General features: G+C 46.5%; 1 protein-coding gene across 1 annotated transcript in view; it reads left to right on the top strand.

Moving 5' to 3' along the window:
- The first annotated feature begins 46 nt into the window (after positions 1–46).
- Ano2 (anoctamin 2) overlaps positions 47–21150 on the top strand; it is a 382845-nt gene continuing 361741 nt past the window's right edge. The window contains exon 1 of the mRNA XM_045139660.1: positions 47–72. Within this exon, the coding sequence (XP_044995595.1) occupies positions 51–72 (22 nt within the window). The 5' untranslated portion in view covers positions 47–50. The remainder of the gene's footprint in view (positions 73–21150) is intronic.

The raw sequence follows: 21150 nt of genomic DNA, 5'->3' as shown, positions 1-21150 counted from the left end.
AAGAGTGCGCGGCCGGCCGGCGGGCCAGTCTGGGCTCTGCGACCCGCACCATGGCGACCCCTGGGCTGCCCGGTGAGTCTCCCCTGCCCCCCTGCCTGGGACCCTGGCCGGGGACCAGCAAAGTTGCTGGAGGGAGGGAGCTATCGAGACAGCATTCTAACCACACCTGCCTGACTCATGATGGGTGACCTCAGCTGATCCCATTTGCCCAGCAGCAGGGAAGCTAAGGGATGTCTGAGCCACCCCCTAGACTCTCATTCTTTCATTTGTGTAGTTTTTTTTTTTTTTTTTTTTTTTTTTTTAGCAAGCTTGGGGGCTGCTTCTCACTGATTGGTTACCAATTCCCACCCCTGTGACTTGCCCCCTGAGCCGTTCCAGGTCCTTGAATGCAGCTAGAATCAGGAGAGTAGGCAGCCAGCCAGGGTTAGAATTCAACAAGTGGGCCGAGGTCTAGCCATTCCTGGAGTGGCCTCAGAGGTTCACGGAGTCTCTTCCCCAACTCCACGCTCAGGGAGATGCTCTGTTAGCAATCGCGAGTGTGCCTTCCACAGGGGAGTTCTGAGAAGGAAAAGCAACCCAGGTTTCCTCCCAAACGATACTGCCGCAGGTAGATGTGTTTGGGTAGGTTGACCTTGCCTGGAGTGGAAATTTGCTATGGGTACCTTGTTTCTGGAACTGGGAAGGGACTTATTCTTTTGGCATGACCAAGAAACAGACTGGCCTGGGAGGCAAGGGTGGGTCATAGTCCTCATAGCCTCTGAAACTGCTAGAGACCAGGTGCCACCCTGGCCCAGGGCAGGAGGGCTCACCTGAGCCCAAAAGCCAGTGGCAGATGGTGAGAGAATCTTAGGGATGTGTGTGTGTGTGTGTGTGTGTGTGTGTGTGTGTGTGTGTGTAGCAACTCTTCCAGAGGAGAGTGGCCGTGATGGTCTTGGTCCGTTCACCTGTGTGTGTTTTACACCACAGCCCTCGCCCAGCCTTTCCTACGCCCTCCCCAGCCGCTATCATTGAGGGAACTCAGGCTCCGATAAGGTTGTCTCTAACCGCCTCCTCCGCCCTCTGAGTCCCCTCTGCACGGTAGCCTAATCTTGTTGACTGATTAAAGAGGCTGTGTGAGAGGTATGAGTGGGTTCCAGACCCTAGCCCAGGCGCTGCTTGGCTTTCTACATGGGAATTCTCCTGGTGGGCAAGGTTAAAGGGAAAAAGGCATTTGGACCTCAAGAGAAGCCTGTCTATGTCCTTGTTTTCAGAACTCCATCAGTCACGTGGATGCTTTCTGTTTTTTTGTTTGTTTGTTTTGGTTTTGGTTTTTCAAGGTTGGGTCTCACTCTAGCCCAGGCTGACCTGGAATTCACTCTGTAGTCTCAAAGCGGCCTCGAACTCACCACAGTCCTCCTACCTCTGCCTCCCAGAGTGCTGGGATTAAAGGCGCGCACCACCACGCCCAGCTCTGTGGAACCTTTCTGCTGGCTGAGCACCTCCTGTCCATCTGTGGGTGACGTTCCTAGAACACATGCAGACCAGACACCCAACAGCTGGACATAGGCTCTGGTACAATGTAGACCGAATCTCTGTTGTTGCCAGTTGGTTAGGGATGTTCTCTCTAAGGGGAGTTTGATCAGAGTAGAATTATCCACGGAGATGCCTAGAGATTGATCTAGCAGAGGAACTATGGATGAACGATCCCATGACCTAGGAGCGCTCGAGCTGCCTGAGGAAGCCGCGGCTGGAGCAGTGTGATCGGAGAATGGTTCGAGGAAGCCAGGCCATCCATGCACGGTCCCCAGCTCAGTCCAGACGCTCCGGGTCTTCACAGGCAAGGGAACGCTAGTAGTTATGAACCATCTGCTGGTGTACCTGGCACGGCAGGTGATTGTCTCACAGGAATTTTGGCATAAGCCCTAATCATAGACGTTAAACCTGATGTTCAGAGAGGTTAAGACCCATGCCTGGTGTCTATCACGTGCTAACCAGTGAGGAGACGCTGAAGGACGAACCCAGAATTCAGACCTGGGTCTGACCTCAAGCCTCACAATTCTCCCGCCAACTCATCTTACTTTTTTTGTTCCGTTTATAAGAAGCCATTAGCAGCCGGGCGTGGTGGCGCACGCCTTTAATCCCAGCACTCAGGAGCAGAGGTAGGAGGATCACCATGAGTTCAAGGCTATCCTGAGACTACATAATGGATTCCAGGTCAGCCTGAGCCAGAGTGAGACCCTACCTCAAAAAACCAAATAAAATACAAAAAATAAATATAAATAAAAAAATAAAGCCATTAGCTGGGAACTGTGGGCACCAGTAATGGAGCGTGGAAAATGTGGGTAGAACTGGGGCCTGTAGGGGGGTATTAATTTTTCAAGGGGGTTAGTTAGATGCTGTGACCTTATTCTAGGTGAGCCTACCTTTCCTGGAAACTGTCTCCAACATGGCTAATTTATTGAGTGGGCTACGCCCAGGCAGGCTTGGGAGCAATGCACTCAGCTAGACCAAGAATAGCTACTGTCATTGAGCAAAAATGTATTAACTTTCTGACAGGTCAGAAAGAAATCACAGGTCACACTGCTCTCATAGTCTATAAATGGAGACTAGTTCATCAACATTAAGCTTTAATAAGAATGTTAGAAACTGGATGCAATGTCACGCACCTGGGATACCAGCGTTTGGGAGGCCGAGGCATGAGGATCATGAATCTGGAGTTAATATTGGCTACATAAGTGAGACTCTGTCTCAAAAACGGTCGTCTTGAAATTGATCTAAGACAGTGCTTAATGTAATGTAATTAACTGATTTGATGTTGTTTCTGGTACCAGGAACTGAACTCAAGGTCTCTCGCTCGTTAAGCTCCACCATTGAACCAAATCCCCAACCTCTACTAACAGATTTGACAAAGAATGTTATTTATCCAGGGGTATTTATTATATTTGATTTTTGTTAAAAAAAAAGCATTTCTGCTTCATTCTTTTCTGGACTATTCTGTCCTATTATGTTTCTAAAATTGCTATTTACAAATCATTAGATTTATATCATAAGTGATTAAGACTTAAATCTCTAACTGGAAAAGAAGTAGCTTATAGGATATAGAAAACTTTGCAGAAATCTCTTTTTGTAAAACATTTTATTTATTTTTTGCAAGGAGAGAGAGCTATATAGAGGGAGAATGAATGAATGAATGAATGAATGAATGAATATGGGCATGCCCGGGCCTCTAGCTATTGCAAATGAACTCCAGATGCATGTGCCACTCTGCATCTGTCTTTACATGGGTACTGGGGAATCGAACCTGGGTTGTTAAGCTTTGTAGGCAAGTGCCTTAGCCACTGAACCATCTATCCAGCCCCAGAAATCTCTTTTCGTCATGATATGTCTCTCAGTAGTTGTTTTGTTTGATACAGAGCCTCACTATGGAAACTTACCCTATAGCTCAGGCTGGTCTTAAACTTATGATTCTCCTGTCTCCGTCCCATAGGAGCTGGGGTTACAGATATGCCCCACTATGTCCCGTGGGATTTGTTCTTATCCAAGTTTGTCGTTTCCCTTCATCCTGAAGAACAACTTTTAGTTTTTCTTGAAGTGCATTTCTGTCAGTGATGCATTCTCTCAGCTCGCGTCTGTCTTCATTTCACCCTCAGTTTTGAAGAACATTTCCCTTGGTTGCCCTGTAATAGGTTGCCATGAATTTTCATAATACTCTGGGAGCCCCTCTGGAGATCCCCATGGACTGGATGAGAAGCCTTAACTCCTGTTTTAATTTTATTCATTGCTTTATTTATGCAGAATCTCTTTTCAACCTGGTATGTTATAAGCTTTTGTTTTCATTTTTGGTTTCCAGTAATTTAATTTAGTCGTTTGACTATGATGTACATAGTTGTGCTTCTCTCTCTCTCTCCCCATATATATATACATACATATATATCATATATATATATATATATATATATATATATATATATATATATATGCCTGCCAGATCTCTCAAATCTGGAAGTGATTATATTTTTTCAAATTTTGTGGTGATTTTGGCCAATAGTTCAATAATTTCTGTCCTTTTTTCTCCTCTTCTTCCTCTAGAACTCCAATCACATGTGTAATATTATCCAAGGACTCCCATTGGGCTCTGGTAAACTTTCTAATGTTTAGTTTTCTGTTCTCGAGGTTAGTTTCATTGATAGGTTTTTTAACTTTACTCATCATTTTCTTGCCTTTTCCAGTTTTCTGTTAAGCTCATCCAGTATGTTTTTCCTATTAGTTACTGTGATTTTTAGTTCTAGGAATTCTATTTAAAAATGACAGGGGTATAAATATGTAATTTGCAAACTGTAGCCTCACTAATTCCTTTATTCGTTCGAAAACTCAATAAGCATTTACCGTATCATACGTTCCCCTAGATGTTGAGTTTGAAGATCTCAGCACTTACCTGGAGGAAAATGTGTAAACCTGTAACTTGAACCCAGTGTGACTATGGTTGGCCCAGCTTTTCCTCTCTGATTGGTCCCCATGACAGACTTGCCAGCTCCTTCTCCGAATCCGTACCTTCCTCTTCTTGAGCACACAGCTAGACTGGATTTCCTGGTCTCCCTTGCAATTCATTACTTGTGGCCATGAGTTGAGTTCTAGCCAGCAGAATGGAAAAAGTGATTTATACCCCTTCTGTATCTGGACCAGACCCCCTCTAGGCCCGCACTCCACCCTGCCTTCCCTTCAACGGCTCTCAGGGTGCGGCGAGTCGGTGTGGAAGCCAGCAGAGCCTCCGTCACTGAGCCTGAAAAGCTATGTGGAAAAAGCCAATCAACTTCTCTCCCACTGTTTCGAGGTAGGGCCTCACTCTGGCCCAGGCTGACCTCAAACTCACGGCGATCCTCCCACCTCTGCTGAGCAATTGTATTAAAGGCATGTGCCACCACGGCCGGCGGTGACATCCTTCTCATCATTTCATTTTTTAAAAAAATTTTTATTTATTTATTTGAGAGCAACAGACAAAGAGAGAAAGAGGCAGATAGATAGATAGAGAGAGAATGGGTGTGCCAGGGCCTCCAGCCACTGCAAATGAACTCCAGACGCGTGCGCCCCCTTGTGCACCTGGTTAATGTGGGTCGTGGGGAATCAGGCCTCAAACCGGGGTCCTTAGGCTTCACAGACAAGTGCTTAACCACTAAGCCATCTCTCCAGCCCTCATCATTTCATTTTTGGCATGTTTGTTACATATCAGCTGGCTGAACATGACGCTGCCTTATTAAGCATCTCTGTCACCAGTGTAGATAGTAAGAGGCATTCTAATCATTGCACACGTAAGTGCAACGACCCCTCCCTCAAGTGCCATCCGTGTTAAATGGAAATGTCTGCACGTTGAGGTCTTGCTCAACACAGCCTTCCCTGACTTTCCCCCAGCCTGGCACGTGTGACCACCCCGTTATACTATGGAACTCCACAGGCAGGGAAAGAGCTTACAGACGGGGGTCAGCGTCGCTCGCCCTTGGCTGTTGCTGTAGGCTGGCACATAGGAGATGCTTAGTGAGCAGATGAATGAAAAAAAGATGAAAATGTGAAAAGATAACAGAGATATTTCTATAGCGTCACCTCATCCGTCGGTTCTCTGTGGTACTGAACTCTGGAGCTCTGGTTATGTTGAGTTTGCTTGTTCTTGGGCAAACAACATTGTTTATTTTGCTCTGTTTTTTTTTTTTTCCCACGTAGGGTCTCACTTTCTAGCCTGGGATGACCCGGAATCAGTATGTAGTCTCAGGGTGGCCTTGAACTCACAGCAATCCACCTACCTCTGCCTCCTGAGTACTGGGACAAATGGCGTGCGCTGCTACATCTGGCTGTTTTTGCTGTTTGGTTTTGTTGTTGTTGTTTCTTTTTTGTTTTTTTGTTTTTCAAGGTAAGGTCTCGCTCTAGCCCAGGCTGACCTGGAACTCATTATGTATTCCCAGGGTAGCCTTGAACTCATGGTGATCCTCCTACTTCTGCCTCCCAAGTACTGGGATTAAAGGCATGCACCACCACGCACGCCTGGCTGTTTTTGCTCTGTTTTGAGATAAGATCTTGCTAGGTCATCTAGGCTGCTCTTGAGAGCTTATTTCTCCTGCCTTGGCTTCCTAAGTGCTGGGATTATAGACGTGGCTTACCATACCCAGCCTACAATACTGTTTGTTTTATTTTTTTAAGTTTTGACTTTGTCCTCAGATACGTCCATGCCCCTCTTCTGTCTCGGGACCGGAATTCATCTGTCTCTTCTCTCCTTCTCCTGCCTTCATTTTCTGAACTGGGGAAGAGCCTCTGCCACTAAGCTATGCCACAGCTCCCTTAGCTTCATTTATTCATCATTTATAAACTTAAATAATTAAACGCACTTCATTTTCCTACAGCACAAGGATCAGTTTTGAATTAATACCAAAGAGATTCTGGGTTGGTTGTTTTGAGGCACTGAACAACCATTAATCAGAAGCATAACCCTGAGAGAACCAGAGAGGAGAGACCCTCACGAATTGGCCCCATGAGATAGGTCACCGATGGATTCAGGGGCTGGGAAGAAGGTACCGTCGAGGCAGACAACATTCGAAGCAGCAGAAATGGCTGAAATCTCGGAGCCAGGCATGAGAGAGGAAGAATTCATGCTAACAGAGGTTCCTGGAGGTCTGCGTGGAGGTGACAATGAGGCTCCTTGTGCGTAGGGTGACACATGACGGTCATTGGCAGAAGGACGATTTCTCCAAGGCTGAGACTGGGCCAGAGGTGCTAGATGGGACATACCGAAGTGTCTTCCCAGCCAGGGAGGCAAGACCTTTTTAACATGTCTTAACACCCAGACATGCGGCTGAAACTCCAGGGTCCTCATTTTAGGAGTAAAAACTCTGCACTAGAGAAAATTGCATGCTAGACTTTGGGACCAAAGGCCAAGCCCCAAAAGATCACTAGGGAAGAGAGAGTTTAGAAGTTGAACCCTACCAAATTAGAGTGTCTTAGGGTAAAAACAAAACAAAACAAAAGCCTAAAGTAGCTCAAAAGATCAAAGCGATCAACATGTTGTGGAACTTCCTTTTAGAAATAATAAAAAAATGAAATAAAAGCAAACCATCATTTCACCCTCTTGATTTAAAGAGAGGACTCTGTCCTTCCTAATAACTACCATGCCATAAAGTTTATAGACATGCAAAGAATTAGAGATCAATGGCCTATGGAAAAAAAAAAGAAAAGAAAAGAAACAACCAAATAAAAGACAGCCAGTAGAATGGAAGAAAATATCTGTGAATTACATATCAGATAAGGAATTAATATCCAAAGTATGTAAGGAATCCATACAACTCAACAGTGATCCTCCAATAACCCAGTTTAAAAAAAAATTAGCAGAAAGCCAGTCAGGATGATGTATGCCTGTAATCTCAGCCCTCAGGAAGCTGAAGCAAGAGAGTTGTGAGTTCAGGGTTTGCCTGGGCTACTTAGTGAGAGACTCTGTCTCAAAAGAAAAAGGGGCAAGTGGCTTGAATAGACATTTCTCCAAAGAAGGCCTAAAGATGGTTTATGAAAAGATGCTAAGTATCGGGAGAAATGAAAATTAAAGCTGCAGTAGGGTACCACCTCACACCTTCTAGCATGGCTTTCATCAAAGAGATAAATGCATGCTGGGAGTGGTGGCGCACACCTTTAATCCCAGCACTTGGGAGGCAGAGGTAGGAGGATCACCATGAGTTCAAGGCCACCCTGAGACGACATAGTGAATTCCAGGTCAGCCTGGACTAGAGCGAGACCCTACCTTGAAAAAAAATAAAAAAAGATAAGTGATAGCTGGAGAGATGGCTTAGTGGTTAACGTGCTTGCCTGCAAAGCCTAAGGACCCATGTTCTACTCTCTTGGTCCCACATAAGCCAAATGCACAAGGTGATGCAAGCACAAGGTTGCATATGCACACAAGATGGTGCACGTGTCTGGGGTTTGATTGCAGTCAGGGCTGGAGGCCCTGGCGAATGCAATGTCAGAAATACAAAGAGAAACACTTACGTGACCTCACTTCTATTTGGAATCTAAAGATGAATAAAACAAAACACACATGGAGACAGAACACAGAAAAATGGATCTGGAGGGTGGCAGTCAGGGCAAAGGGCATCGAAGGAGCCAAAGATCAGCTCATTGGCATGAGAGGGGCCAGGGCACCATCACGCAGCATAACAATTATCACCAAGGCTCTTCTTTTTATGAGGTAGGGTCTCACTGTAGCCCAGGCTGGCCTAAATTCACTATGTAGTCTCAGGGTGGCCTTGAACTCATGGTGATCCTCCTACCCTTGCTTCCGAGTGCTGGGATTAAAGGCGTGCGCCACCACGCCTGGATAAGGCTCCTCTTTTACATGTTGGAAATTTGCTGAGAGAGTAGAGTTTAGGTTCTCTTACCACATGGACAAGGAAGGCGTAGATGTGCTGGTTTGTCTGCAGCAATTGCTTCATTGCATATATAGGCATTGCATATCATATTGTCACTTTAAATACATGCATGCATACATGCATACATACAATAAACACAGAAGAAAGAGAAAGGAAAGCCATGCCACTATGCTGAAGATGATGTAGATGTGGGATTAAGCAGTGACTCACACATTATGTTTTAGCAGTCAAACGTAGGTGTTGTGGTCAGGTCTGTGCTGTTGGTAGAAATCACCCAACCAAGAGCAGCTTGTGGAAACAAAAGCTTACAGGCTCGAGGGGAGAGCTCCATGATGGCAGGGAAAATGGTGGCATGAGCAAAGGGTGGACATCACCCCCTGGCCAACATAAGGTAGACCATAGCAACAGAAGAGTGTGCCAAACACTGACAAGGGGACACTGGCTATAACACCCATGAGCCCGCCCCAACACTGCCTCCAGGAGGCGTTAATCCCCAAATCTCTATCAGCTGGGAACCTGACTTTCAGAACACTTAAGTTTATGGGGGTCATCGAAATCAAACCACCTCAGCAGGTATGATCTGAGTGTGTAAGTTACAGAAACTGTGGAGAAATTGAAAGCAGAAAAACAGGACAGTACAACGACTTCCTGATTGTAAAACACACCATGAAGTGGCCACAGTAACCGCGGAAGCACAGACTGATCACAGTCTGTGGAAGTGACATTCAGGAGGTGAAACCCTGGACTTCAGCAAGGGTGTCAAGGCAATAGAGAACGAAGTGGGGACAGGCTGTAGGGACAACTGGATGATCACAGAGCAACAGAAGAAAGCTATACACTTGCCTCACATCACCCAGTGAAGTCTAAGTGAGTCGTAATGAACATGTAATGAAATGGCCAGAAGGGAACAGTGGGTGACTCTTCTCAGCCGTAGCTTAGACAGTGACTTCTCAGCACAACACCAGAGCCATAAGCAATTGCTATCACAAAATGCCAGGGGCTTGGTAACTTGTAAACTCATTTTAATTTAATTTAATTTATTTTATTTATTTGCAAGGAGAGAGAAGGAGAGAGGGAGAAAATGGGCATGCCAGGGCCTCCAGCCACTGCAAACGAACTCCAGATGCATGTGCCCCCTTGTGCATCTGGCTTACATGGGTCCTGGGGGATCGAACCTAGGTCCTTTGGCTTCACAGGCAAACGCCTCAACCGCTAAGCCATTTCTCCAGCCCCTTGTAAATTCATTTTAAAAATAGCTTTGGAGATTGAGGAGTTCAAGATTAATGTTTTAGTGCTGTGCCTGGTGAGGACTCAGATCTGCCTCTAAGGTGCTATCTTGTTGCCTCACCCTTACCTGATAGACAAGGAAGGGAGACAAGGAAGGCCTAGCTAGTTCACTCCAAGCCCTTTCTAGGATTCAGTCCCTTCTCAGAAGATCGACCTCTCAGAACCACGGCAATGGGGAGTCAGTTTCAACATGAATTGTGGAGGGACAAAAACATTCGAACCATACTATAATCAAAGGGGGGAAAAAATAAAACTGGACTCTATAGAAATTTTAAAAATGGCTGCAAATGCCTTTAATCCCAGCACATGGAGACTGAGGTAAGAGGATTTCCATGAGGCCAGCCCCGAGCCACAGAGTTCTAGGTCAGCCTGGGCTAGGGTGAGACCCTACCTCAAAAAAACAAAAAACAAAAGTAGGCATGGAGAGATGGTTTAGTGGTTAAGGTGCTTGCCTACAAAGCCAAAGAACCCAGGTTCGATTCCCCAGGACCCATGTAAGCCATATGCACAAGGTGGCACACGCATCTGGAGCTCGTTTGCCATGGCTGGAGGCCCCGGCAAAAACATAAAAATAACTAAAAATGCTTTGAGACACCATAAAAAGTGAAAAGACAACCCACAGAATGAGAAAAAAAAATATTTGCAAGCCGTGCAACAGATAAAGGACTTGTATTCAGAATACGTAAAGACCCCTTACAACTCAACAAAATGATGAATAATTTAATTTTAAAGTGAGCAAAAATTCTGAGCAGACAATTCTCCAAAGATGATACGCAACCCATGGTAATAAGTTGTCAGGCAAATGCAAATCCACTCACATTTTTTAATGGTTGTTTTTTTTTTTTTTTTTTTTTTTTTTTTTTTTGAGAGAGGGAGAGAGAGAAAGAAAGAGAGAGAATTGGCACGCCAGGACCTCACCCCCACTGTGATCACACTCCGGACACTTGCGCCACCTAGTGGGCATGTGCGACCTTGAGCTTGCCTCTCCCTTGTGTGCGAACATGCGCTTGCCTCACCTTTGTGTGTCTGTCTTATGTGGGATCTGGAGAGTCGATCCTGGGTCCTTAGGCTTCACAGGTACACCCAGTCAGGGACGCTCTTCCACCCTCACCAATATGGCCAGAGATTTGTCTCTTGGGTGATTCCAGATTTAGTCAAATCAATAGAGATTAACCATTGCTGGTCTACCCCTTGTCAACTTGACACCCGTCACACATCGCTTTTGTTGCTGTTGTTGTTGTTGGTGGTGGTTTTTCAAGGTAGGGTCTCACTCTACTCCAGGCTGACCTGGAATTAACTATGCAGTCTCAGGGTGGCCTCGAACTCATGGTGATCCTCCTACCTCTGCCTCCCGAGTGCTGGGATTAAAGGCATGCGAAACCACGCCCAGCTCACACATCACTTTTAAGAAATAATCTTCCACACTTGGTTGCTGCGGGCTCAAGGCCATCTCAGAATGCAACATATTTCAGTTCAGCTTTGAAGGTGCCCTTAGGTTTTTCTTTTTTTTTTCTTTAATATTTTTTGTTAATTTTTATTTATTTATTTGAGCGCAACAGACAGAGAGAGAAAGAGAATGGGCACACCAGGGCCTCCAGCCACTGCAACCAAACTCCAGATGCGTGCACCCCTTGTGCATCTGGCTAACGTGGGTCCTGGAGAATCAAGCCTCGAACTGGGGTCCTTAGGCTTCACAGGCAAGTGCTTAACCGCTAAGCCATCTCTCCAGCACAGGTTTTTATTTTTTTAAGAATGTATTTTGTATGGATGCATTATGTATTGGTACCACCTTTTTCCTCGTTCTTGCCCCCATTCCACAGGGGGCCTTCCTTAGTGGGGTTATTGGTATACACGATGTGGTTGTTGCCCTTAGCTTTTAATAGTCCTAATACTGTTTAAAAAATGCGTTAATCCGGGTGGGGTGGTGCATGCTTTTAATCCCAGCACTCGGGAGGCAGAGGTAAGTGGATTGCCATGAGTTCGAGGCCACCTTGAGACTACATAGTGAATTCCAGGTAGGCCTGGGCAAGAGAGAAAGAGACCCTACTTTGGAAAATAAAAATTAAAAAATAAAAATAAAAATCCTTAACCTGAGAATAGTGGCACACACCTTTAATCCTAATACTCAGGAGGACGGATGTGAGTCCAAGGCCAACCTGGGACTACAGCGTGAGTTCTAGGTCAGCCTGAGCCAGAGTGAAACCCTACCTTGAAAAAAATCAAAAACAAATGAACAAGCTGGGTATGGTGGCACACACCTTTAATCCCAGCACATAGGAGGCAGAGAGGTACAGGGATCACCATGAGTCTGAGGCCACCCTGAGACTACACAGTGAATTCCAGGTCAGCCTGAACTACAGTGAGACCCTACCTTGAAAAACCAATAAAAACAAACAAAAAAACCACTAAAGCCTTATTTTGAAGCTCAAAGAGGATGCTTCAATGAGAGCCACTATAAAATTAACAAACAAGTTCTATATTCAGTGACACAGATAAGCATGTTCATCGCAAAAAGAAGGACTGAGGGTATAGCAAGGAAAGATTGAACCAAAGCAAGTATGAATCACAGCAGGGAAAACACCAAATCCTGCACCTCCACATCTAGCATCTGGAGTTTGTGATCAATCACCTAGTCTCCATAGGCTTGAGCCACCTCTCCAGCTCTACTGCCTGCAGCCCCCACGGCCTCTCTCCAGGGATCTGCTCTGCTCTGAGCCCATAGCCTTGGAGGATATTCTGTGGTCCCCAAATCTCCAGTAACCTGAGGTTTCCATCACATCTTACACTTCACCTTCACAGTGCACAGTGGTCTCCCTGTGAGGTCTCCATCACATCTTACACTTCACCTTCACAGTGTACACAGTGGTCTCCCTGTGAGGTCTCCATCACAGCTTACACTTCACCATCACAGTGCACACAGTGGTCTCCCTGTGAGGTTTCCATCACAGCTTACACTTCCCCTTCACAGTGCACACAGTGGTCTCCCTGTGAGGTCTCCATCACAGCTTACACTTCCCCTTCACAGTGCACACAGTGGTCTCCCTGTGAGGTCTCCATCACAGCTTGCACTTCACCTTCACAGTGTACACAGTGGTCTCCCTGTGAGGTCTCCATCACAGCTTACACTTCCCCTTCACAGTGCACACAGTGGTCTCCCTGTGAGGTCTCCATCACAGCTTGCACTTCACCTTCACAGTGTACACAGTGGTCTCCCTGTGAGGACTCCATCACAGCTTACACTTCACCATCACAGTGCACACAGTGATCTCCCTGTGAGGTCTCCATCACATCTTACACTTCACCTTCACAGTGCACAGTGGTCTCCCTGTGAGGTCTCCATCACACCTTACACTTCACCTTCACAGTGCACACAGTGGTCTCCCTGTGAGGTTTCCATCACAGCTTACACTTCCCCTTCACAGTGCACACAGTGATCTCCTGTGAGGTCTCCACCTCATGTTACACTTCACCATCACAGTGCACACAGTGGTCTTCCTGTGAGGTTTCCATCACAGCTTACACTTCCCCTTCACAGTGCACACAGTGATCTCCTGTGAGGTCTCCACCTCATGTTACACTTCACCATCACAGTGCACACAGTGGTCTTCCTGTGAGGTTTCCATCACAGCTTACACTTCACCTTCACAGTGCACACAGTGGTCTCCCTGTGAGGTCTCCATCACATCTTACACTTCACCTTCACAGTGCACACAGTGGTCTCCCTGTGAGGTCTCCATCACAGCTTACACTTTCCCTTCACAGTGCACACAGTGGTCTCCCTGTGAGGTCTCCATCACAGCTTACACTTCCCCTTCACAGTGCACACAGTGGTCTCCCTGTGAGGTCTCCATCACAGCTTACACTTCCCCTTCACAGTGCACACAGTGGTCTCCCTGTGAGGTCTCCATCACAGCTTACACTTCACCTTCACAGTGCACACAGTGGTTTCCTGTGAGGTCTCCATCACATCTTACACTTCACCTTCACAGTGCACACAGTGGTCTCCCTGTGAGGTCTCCATCACATCTTACACTTCACCTTCACAGTGTACACAGTGGTCTCCCTGTGAGGTCTCCATCACAGCTTACACTTCCCCTTCACAGTGCACAGTGGTCTCCCTGTGAGGTCTCCATCACAGCTTACACTTCCCCTTCACAGTGCACAGTGGTCTCCCTGTGAGGTCTCCATCACAGCTTACACTTCACCTTCACAGTGTACACAGTGGTCTCCCTGTGAGGTCTCCACCTCATATTACACTTCACCTTCACAGTGCACACAGTGGTCTCCTTGTGAGGTCTCCATCACAGCTTACACTTCACCTTCACAGTGCACACAGTGGTCTCCCTGTGAGGTCTCCATCACATCTTATACTTCACCTTCACAGTGCACACAGTGGTCTCCCTGTGAGGTCTCCATCACATCTTATACTTCACCTTCACAGTGCACACAGTGGTCTCCCTGTGAGGTCTCCATCACAGCTTACACTTCACCATCACAGTGCACACAGTGGTCTCCCTGTGAGGTCTCCATCACATCTTATACTTCACCTTCACTGTGCACACAGTGGTCTCCCTGTGAGGTCTCCATCACATCTTATACTTCACCTTCACAGTGCACACAGTGGTCTCCCTGTGAGGTCTCCATCACATCTTATACTTCACCTTCACAGTGCACACAGTGATCTCCCTGTGAGGTCTCCATCACATCTTATACTTCACCTTCACAGTGCACACAGTGATCTCCCTGTGAGGTCTCCATCACATCTTATACTTCACCTTCACAGTGTACACAGTGGTCTCCCTGTGAGGTCTCCATCACATCTTACACTTCACCTTCACAGTGCACACAGTGATCTCCTGTGAGGTCTCCATCTCATGTTACACTTCACCCTCACAGTGTACACAGTGGTCTCTCTCCTGCTTCTTCATGAACTCCAGCTCTGCCACATACTTCTGTGTCTTAAACGCTCTCTGATACTGTGGAACAAGTTGTCATGATCCTGTTCCTCTTGCTTGTTCATGTCTGCAAAACCAGTACCCTTTGGATGATGTATCTTGATCTGATTGCCAGCTCAGGGTCGAGTTGGCCCGCTATGACCATGTTTTCACTGGGTTTTAACCCTTGGGAAACACCTTTCTGGGTGATCGCTACTGAGCAGGACAACTTTTCAGAGGCAGTGTCTGTTTAGATCCCTCCTTTCAAATGAATTTGCATTTCTGTAAGATATGTCCTTTAGTGGTGTTTTGTCTTCAGGGTGTTTTGTCCCCCTGCAAAGGTTTTGATCCAGGCGTGGTGGCCATTGCCTTTAATGCCAGCACTGGGGAGGCAGAGGTAAGAGGATCACCATTAGGTTGAGGCCTGCCTGAGATTACACAGTGAATTCTAGGTCACCCTGGGCTAGTGTGAGACCCTACCTCCAAAAAATAAAAAAATTACAGCTGGTTTTGAACCTGCCTTTTCTATAAATTTAGACTCTCTCATACTATTTTCTTCAGCAAACAATATATTTTTCCATATTTTCTGATCTACTAATTGTTCTTTTTCACTGCAGACCTGGAGCAACATAGTGAACATAGGTATGAATGTGTGTGTGTGTGTGTGTGTGTGTGCATGCACGCATGTGTGTATGACAGCATGAAGGAAGGATTACATTTTGCTCACCAATGCATCACCAATGCATCTCAGAGCATAAATCTGTTTCAAAACAGGTTGTAAGTTATGAGCTAATAGAAGAATTCTAAGTATCTATGCTGCTTCCTCACGGCAGTCACGGAAGGCCACAAGCATCTTATTAATGTCATCAGTTATGTTCCCAGCCACAGTGCATTATGGGATAGCAACGAATAATCTGCATTTGGGCAACTTGCCCATTTGCCAAACTGTAAATTTTGATGAGCTCCCTGACACTCGTTTCTTATTCTTTTTTATGATTCTTTCTCTTCACATTGAAGTTCTGGGTTTGAGCATTGTCTGTTGTGGTATTGGTGTAAAGGACCATTTAGAGAGGTGTAGAATGTGAGTCAGAAATGAATTTGCCAGTTTGTCCTGGCTGTCCTCTTCCTTCTTCACAGAACACCTTACTGGTTAGAAGTGTGGACTGTGAGGATGCTCATGACCTTGGACGACCTACCTAACTTTCCCTGCCTCCATTTTCTCATCGTGTATAATAGCACAATGATCCCTCCCTCACAGGGTTATTATGAATGGTAGGTGATTTCATGACATGTAAACCACTTAGAACAGTTCCCAACCCACTAAAGAGAGATCTGTTTTGGATAACTTGGCTAATGAAGAATTGCTAACTGGCTCTAGTATGTTCCCTAAAATCCTGTGTGTTCAACGCTTGATCCATTGCCTGTGGCCCCACTGGGTGTTGGGAAACATTTTGAGGTAGACCTAGTTGGAACAGTTGAGGTCATTGGGGCTGTACTTTTTTGCTTTAATTTTAGAGAGATGGGCAGAGAGAGAGAATTGGCACCCCAGGGCCTCAGTCAATGCAGTCGAATGCCAGATGCTTGCACCACCTATTGGGCACGTGTGACTTTGCACTTGCCTCACATTTGTGCCTCTGGCTTGCGTGGGATCTGGAGAGTTGAACATGGGTCCTTAAGCTTGGCAGGCAAGCACCTTAACCGCTAAGCCATCTCTCCAGCCCGTGGTTGTGTTCTTGAAGGTGATATTGGGATACCAACTCCTCTCCTTTTGCTTTCTGGCTGCTGTGAGTCAAACAACTCCCTCCACTCATGCCTTGGTGGGCTGTCTTGCTGTAGGACATAAAGCAACAGAGACACGTGACCACGGACTGAAACCTGCATGCCTGTGAGCCAAAAATGTTTCTTCTTTTTATGTTGGTTTACCTCGTGTGTGTGTGTGTGTGTGTGTCTATGTGTGTGTGTCTGTGTGTTCCAGCAGTGGAAATGTAATTCAGGACTGTTTGTATCTGATGGAGGGATTCGTAAATAGAAATGTATACAAGCCAGGTATGGAAGTCTTTGAATGCTGAGTTATGCTTGAATGCTGTTAAGCTTCAAGACAGTAGAGGTTTTGTAACAGTATTATGACTCATGTAACAAAAGGTTTATGTGTTTTTTTAAAAATATTTATTTATTTGACAGAAAGAGCGAAGAGAGGGAGAGAAATGTACCACTTTACATGGGCAGTATGGAATCAAACCTGGGCCAATAGGCTTTGCAAGCAAGTGCCTTTACCACTGAGTCATCTCTCCAGCTTATTAAGTCCATTTGTAGCAATCAAGCCAATAAGGATCCTTCCTTCCTTCCTCTGACACCCACTCTAGTCCGGGTGATCTTTATCTTGTTCTTCTCATCATGTTGCGCACTGCTTAAAGTGGGATGTTATATCAATTATGAACCTTGAACGTCAATAGTGAGATTTGGCAGTGGCTGTAAGCCACGGAGAGATGATCGGAATCAAGGAATGCAATATCAAGGAGCAAAGATGAGAAAAAGGGTGTCATCTCTGGGACCTGCAAGTCTCACTGGGAGGCAAAAAAAAAAAAAAAAAAAAAAAAAGGACAAGGAGAAGGAGGGGAGGGGGAAGGGGAGAGGGTGAAAGAAATTAACAGGAGGAGATATTGGAGACATTGACCAGAAAGGCATAAGATGACAAAGGTCCTTGTAGGTCATATTAAAAGGTTTACTAAGACTGGAAAGACGAACTCCGGGGGGGGGAAAAAAAAGCTTGTTGCAAAAGCATGAGTCCCTGAGTTGGAATCCCAGAACCCACTTCAAGCCAGACACAGCGGTGGGTGTTTGTAATCCCAGTCCACTTAGGACAAAAAGGGAGGCAGACAGGAGAATCTCCTGGAAGCTCAAGGGCCACCGAACACAGCCGTGAACAACCAGCCTCGAACAAGGTGCAAGGCCGGGGCTGACCCCCGAAGTTGTCCTCTGACCTCCGCACGCATGCTGTGAACCACGGGCGCCCATGCTCACACATATCACAATACTCGCCATAACCCAGAAGGGCCCTTTTTTGTGCTGTCACACTGTACCCCATAGCTGCCACCGTGGGCCCAGAGTGTGAAGGGAGCGTGAAGGGGGTGGCAGTCCTCAGCCCCAGGAGCTCAGTGGTCTGAAACAGCCTCTTTGGCTGCTCAGGATGGGCCCATTGACTCTCTCCCTGGGCTCATCTCTTCCTGTAGATGCCTATTTATCTCTTCTAGATACACCTCAAAATTCATGTTATTGGGGTTGGCGCACGCCTTTGATCCCAGCACTTGGGAGGCAGAGGTAGGAGGATTGCTATGAGTTCAAAGCCACCCTGAGACTACAGAGTGAATTCCAGTTCAGCCTGGGCTAAAGTGAGACCCTACCTTGAAAAACCAATATATATATATATAATTTTTTTGGTTTATATACATACATATTCATGCTGTTGCCGGGTATAATCCCAACACTGGGGAGGCTAAGGCAGGATGATTGTGTGTTCCAAGGTTTGGGGGAAAAGGTGACGTTGTGGTCAGTCTCATATTCCCAGTGTCTATACAGTACCTGGCTTTGAGATGACTAACAGCTACAGAAGACTGGATACGGCACCGCTGACCGTCCAGGGAACGGCCAGTGTGCTTACAGCGGGTTGGGAGGGTGTGCGCAGTGTGTGTGTGTGTGGGGCAGACAGAGGCATGAGGCAGAAAGTAGATGAGCGTTGAGAGCTGAAGTAGTTCACACAGGTAGGTGTGGTCTAGATCATGACAAACCCATGTGAAAATCCTTAAAAAAAAACAAAAAAAAAACCAAAACTGGGGCTTCATCTAAAAAAAAAGTGGAAAGTGCTTTCACTTTTGTCCAACAGGCATCAAGATCATGAGGGAAAGCTCAGCGTGAACGTTGTTTCTGCGGTGGAACCCGCCTTGTCTGAACAGAGTTCTGCTCATGATGGAGTCATGTCCCAGCAAACCCACCCGAAGTGGAAGTTTCGTTTCATACAGCACACCCTCTGAATGTCCTAGCGCAGCCCAGCCCACCCGGAGCGTGCTCAGAGCGCTGGCGCTAACTGCAGCTGGACGGAACCACCCAGCACCAAGCTCCCTTCACGACAGGGTTGCTCTCTCGTGTAATTCGCTGAACACCGTTGGTAAAAGCAAAAGGGAGAATGGTGGCTGGGGTTCGCCTTCACGCCACCATAAACTGAAAAATCCCTCAGGTGAATCCTTGTAAGTCACCTGTACTTGAAGACCGTTCCAGGGTGAGGGTATTCAAATGCCAAAAGTGCCCAGGCTCTCTCAGCCTTCCAAGAGGGCCAGCTTGGGCTTAGGAATGTCACTGAAGGGTTAATGAACCACTGACCTCTATGGACCATAAAACTTTCCTGGACCATGACATGATAGGGGACTTCTGTTATGAGGCAAACTCATGACTAAAGCTCTGGCTTCAAGAGCTACCAGACCACCTAGGCGGCAATTAGCCCTTACCCTCCCCCCTTCCTTCACTCCCAAATATCTACCCTTTGCATCTTTTTATTTTTGTATTTGAGAGAGAGAGAGAGAGAGAGAGAGAGAGAGAGAGAGAGAGAGAAATAGGTAGGTAGAGAGAGAATGGGTGAGCCAGGGCCTCCAGCCACTGAAAATGAACTCCAGACACATGTGCCCCCTTGTGCATCTGGCTTACATGGGTCCTTGGGAGTCAAAACTGGGTCCTTTGGCTTTGCAAGCAAGTTCCTTAACCACTAAGCCATCTCTCCAGCCCATCATTTACATCTCCATTCTCTCCCACGTTCAAGCTCCTTAGTCCTATCCCGGGAGAGCTACTGACCCTCTAATAAAGAATAGTCTGGGGCTGGAGAGATGTCTTAGTGGTTAAGGCCCTTACCTGCGAAACCTGAGGACCTATGTTCTACTCTCCAGATCAAGTGTTAGCCAGACTCACAAAGTTGAGGCAAAGTGCGAGGTCACATGTGCCCACTAGGTGGCGCAAGCATCTGACATGTGATTGCAGTGGCTGAGGCCTGGGCACAATAATTCTCCCTCTCTCTCTGTCTTCCTGGCTGTCCCTCTCAAAACAAAACAAAACAAAACAAAACAAAACAAAACAAAACAAAACAAAACAACAAAAGGGCAGTCTGTGCTCTTTCCTTCTCTCTTGTGTTTCTCATGTCACTCTAGCCAACCCTGAATTCCAGCAGTCACTAGTTGGATCCTTGTTTCCTTGGAGAGTGAGGGGGCTCTGGTTTACCCCCAAAGCCTCCCTTGGGGAGTAGCAACCTTGAGATGGAAAGGGAGGGTTTATTTCGGCTTACAGTTCTGAGGGGGAGGGGGGGAATACGTTCCATCACAGTGGGGAAGGTGTGGCAGCAGAGGCCACAGGCCATGTGGTCTCATTACATTCGCAGTCAGAAAGCAGAGGGCGCTGAGCCTTGGGAGGTGTGATAGAGATATTTCAGAGCTGAGCATTCCTCCGTCACTTCTTCTCAGCACCATGGTGTCTTCTGAGTCATCCCAAGGTCACTGCCATTTGAAAAGAGAAGTTTCGCTAACGAAAAAGTAAGAGTAGCATTAATATATGGGCATGAACATTAAGAGGAATGCTTTGCGGAAGAGGTGGTGGAAAGAATGTAAGAGCCCAAGGAAGGTAGGATTCCTGACAACGTGCTCCTCCAGACACAAAATGGCCTGGATATCCATGACCTCACAGTGCCTGACACTACCTACACAAGACCGTCATAAGAGGAGGAAAAGATGATGACATCAAAATAAAAGAGACTGATTGAGAGGGGGAGGGGATATGATGGAGAGTGGAATTTCAAAGGGGAAAGTGGGGGGAGGGAGGGCATTACCATGGGATATTGTTTACAATCATGGAAGTTGTTAATTATAAAAAATTAAAAACTCGAAGAGAGCAGAGGGTGAACAGGAAGTGGAGGCTGGCTGTAAAACCTCAAGGCTCGCCTCCAGCATCCCACGTCCTTCAGCAAGGCTCCATCTCTTAAAAGTTCTACAACCTTCCTGAATGTCACCACCAGCTGGGGACCACGAAGTCAAACACATGAGCCTATACAGGGACGTTTTACCTTCAAAAAACAATACTAATGATAGAGGCTGGCTGTCCTCTTTTTTTTTTTTTTTTTTTTTTTGAGGTAGGGTCTCACTCTAGCCCAGGCTGACCCAGAATTCACTATGTATTCTCAGGGTGGCCTTGAACTCATGGCGATCCTCCTACCTCTGCCTCCCGAGTGCTGGGATTAAAGGCGTGTGTCACCACACCCAGCTCCAGCTTATCTTTCTCTCCTTTCTTTCTTTCTTTCTTTCTTTCTTTCTTTCTTTCTTTCTTTCCTTCCTTCATTCATTCTTTCTTCCCTTCATTTTCCTCCCCCCACCCTCCCTCCCTCCCCCCCCCCCCTCTCTCTCTCTTTCTTTCTTTCTTTTGGAGGTAGGGTCTCACTCTAGCCCAGGCTGACCTGGAATTCACTATGGAGTCTCGGTGGCCTCGAACTCATGGCGATCCTCCTGCCTCTGCCTCCCGAATGCTGG

Source organism: Jaculus jaculus, chromosome 23 (genome assembly GCF_020740685.1).
Source record: "Jaculus jaculus isolate mJacJac1 chromosome 23, mJacJac1.mat.Y.cur, whole genome shotgun sequence".
NCBI classification, from domain to species: domain Eukaryota; kingdom Metazoa; phylum Chordata; class Mammalia; order Rodentia; family Dipodidae; genus Jaculus; species Jaculus jaculus.
Note: the sequence above shows the minus strand (reverse complement) of the source record. Positions and strands in the feature narration are given on the sequence as shown.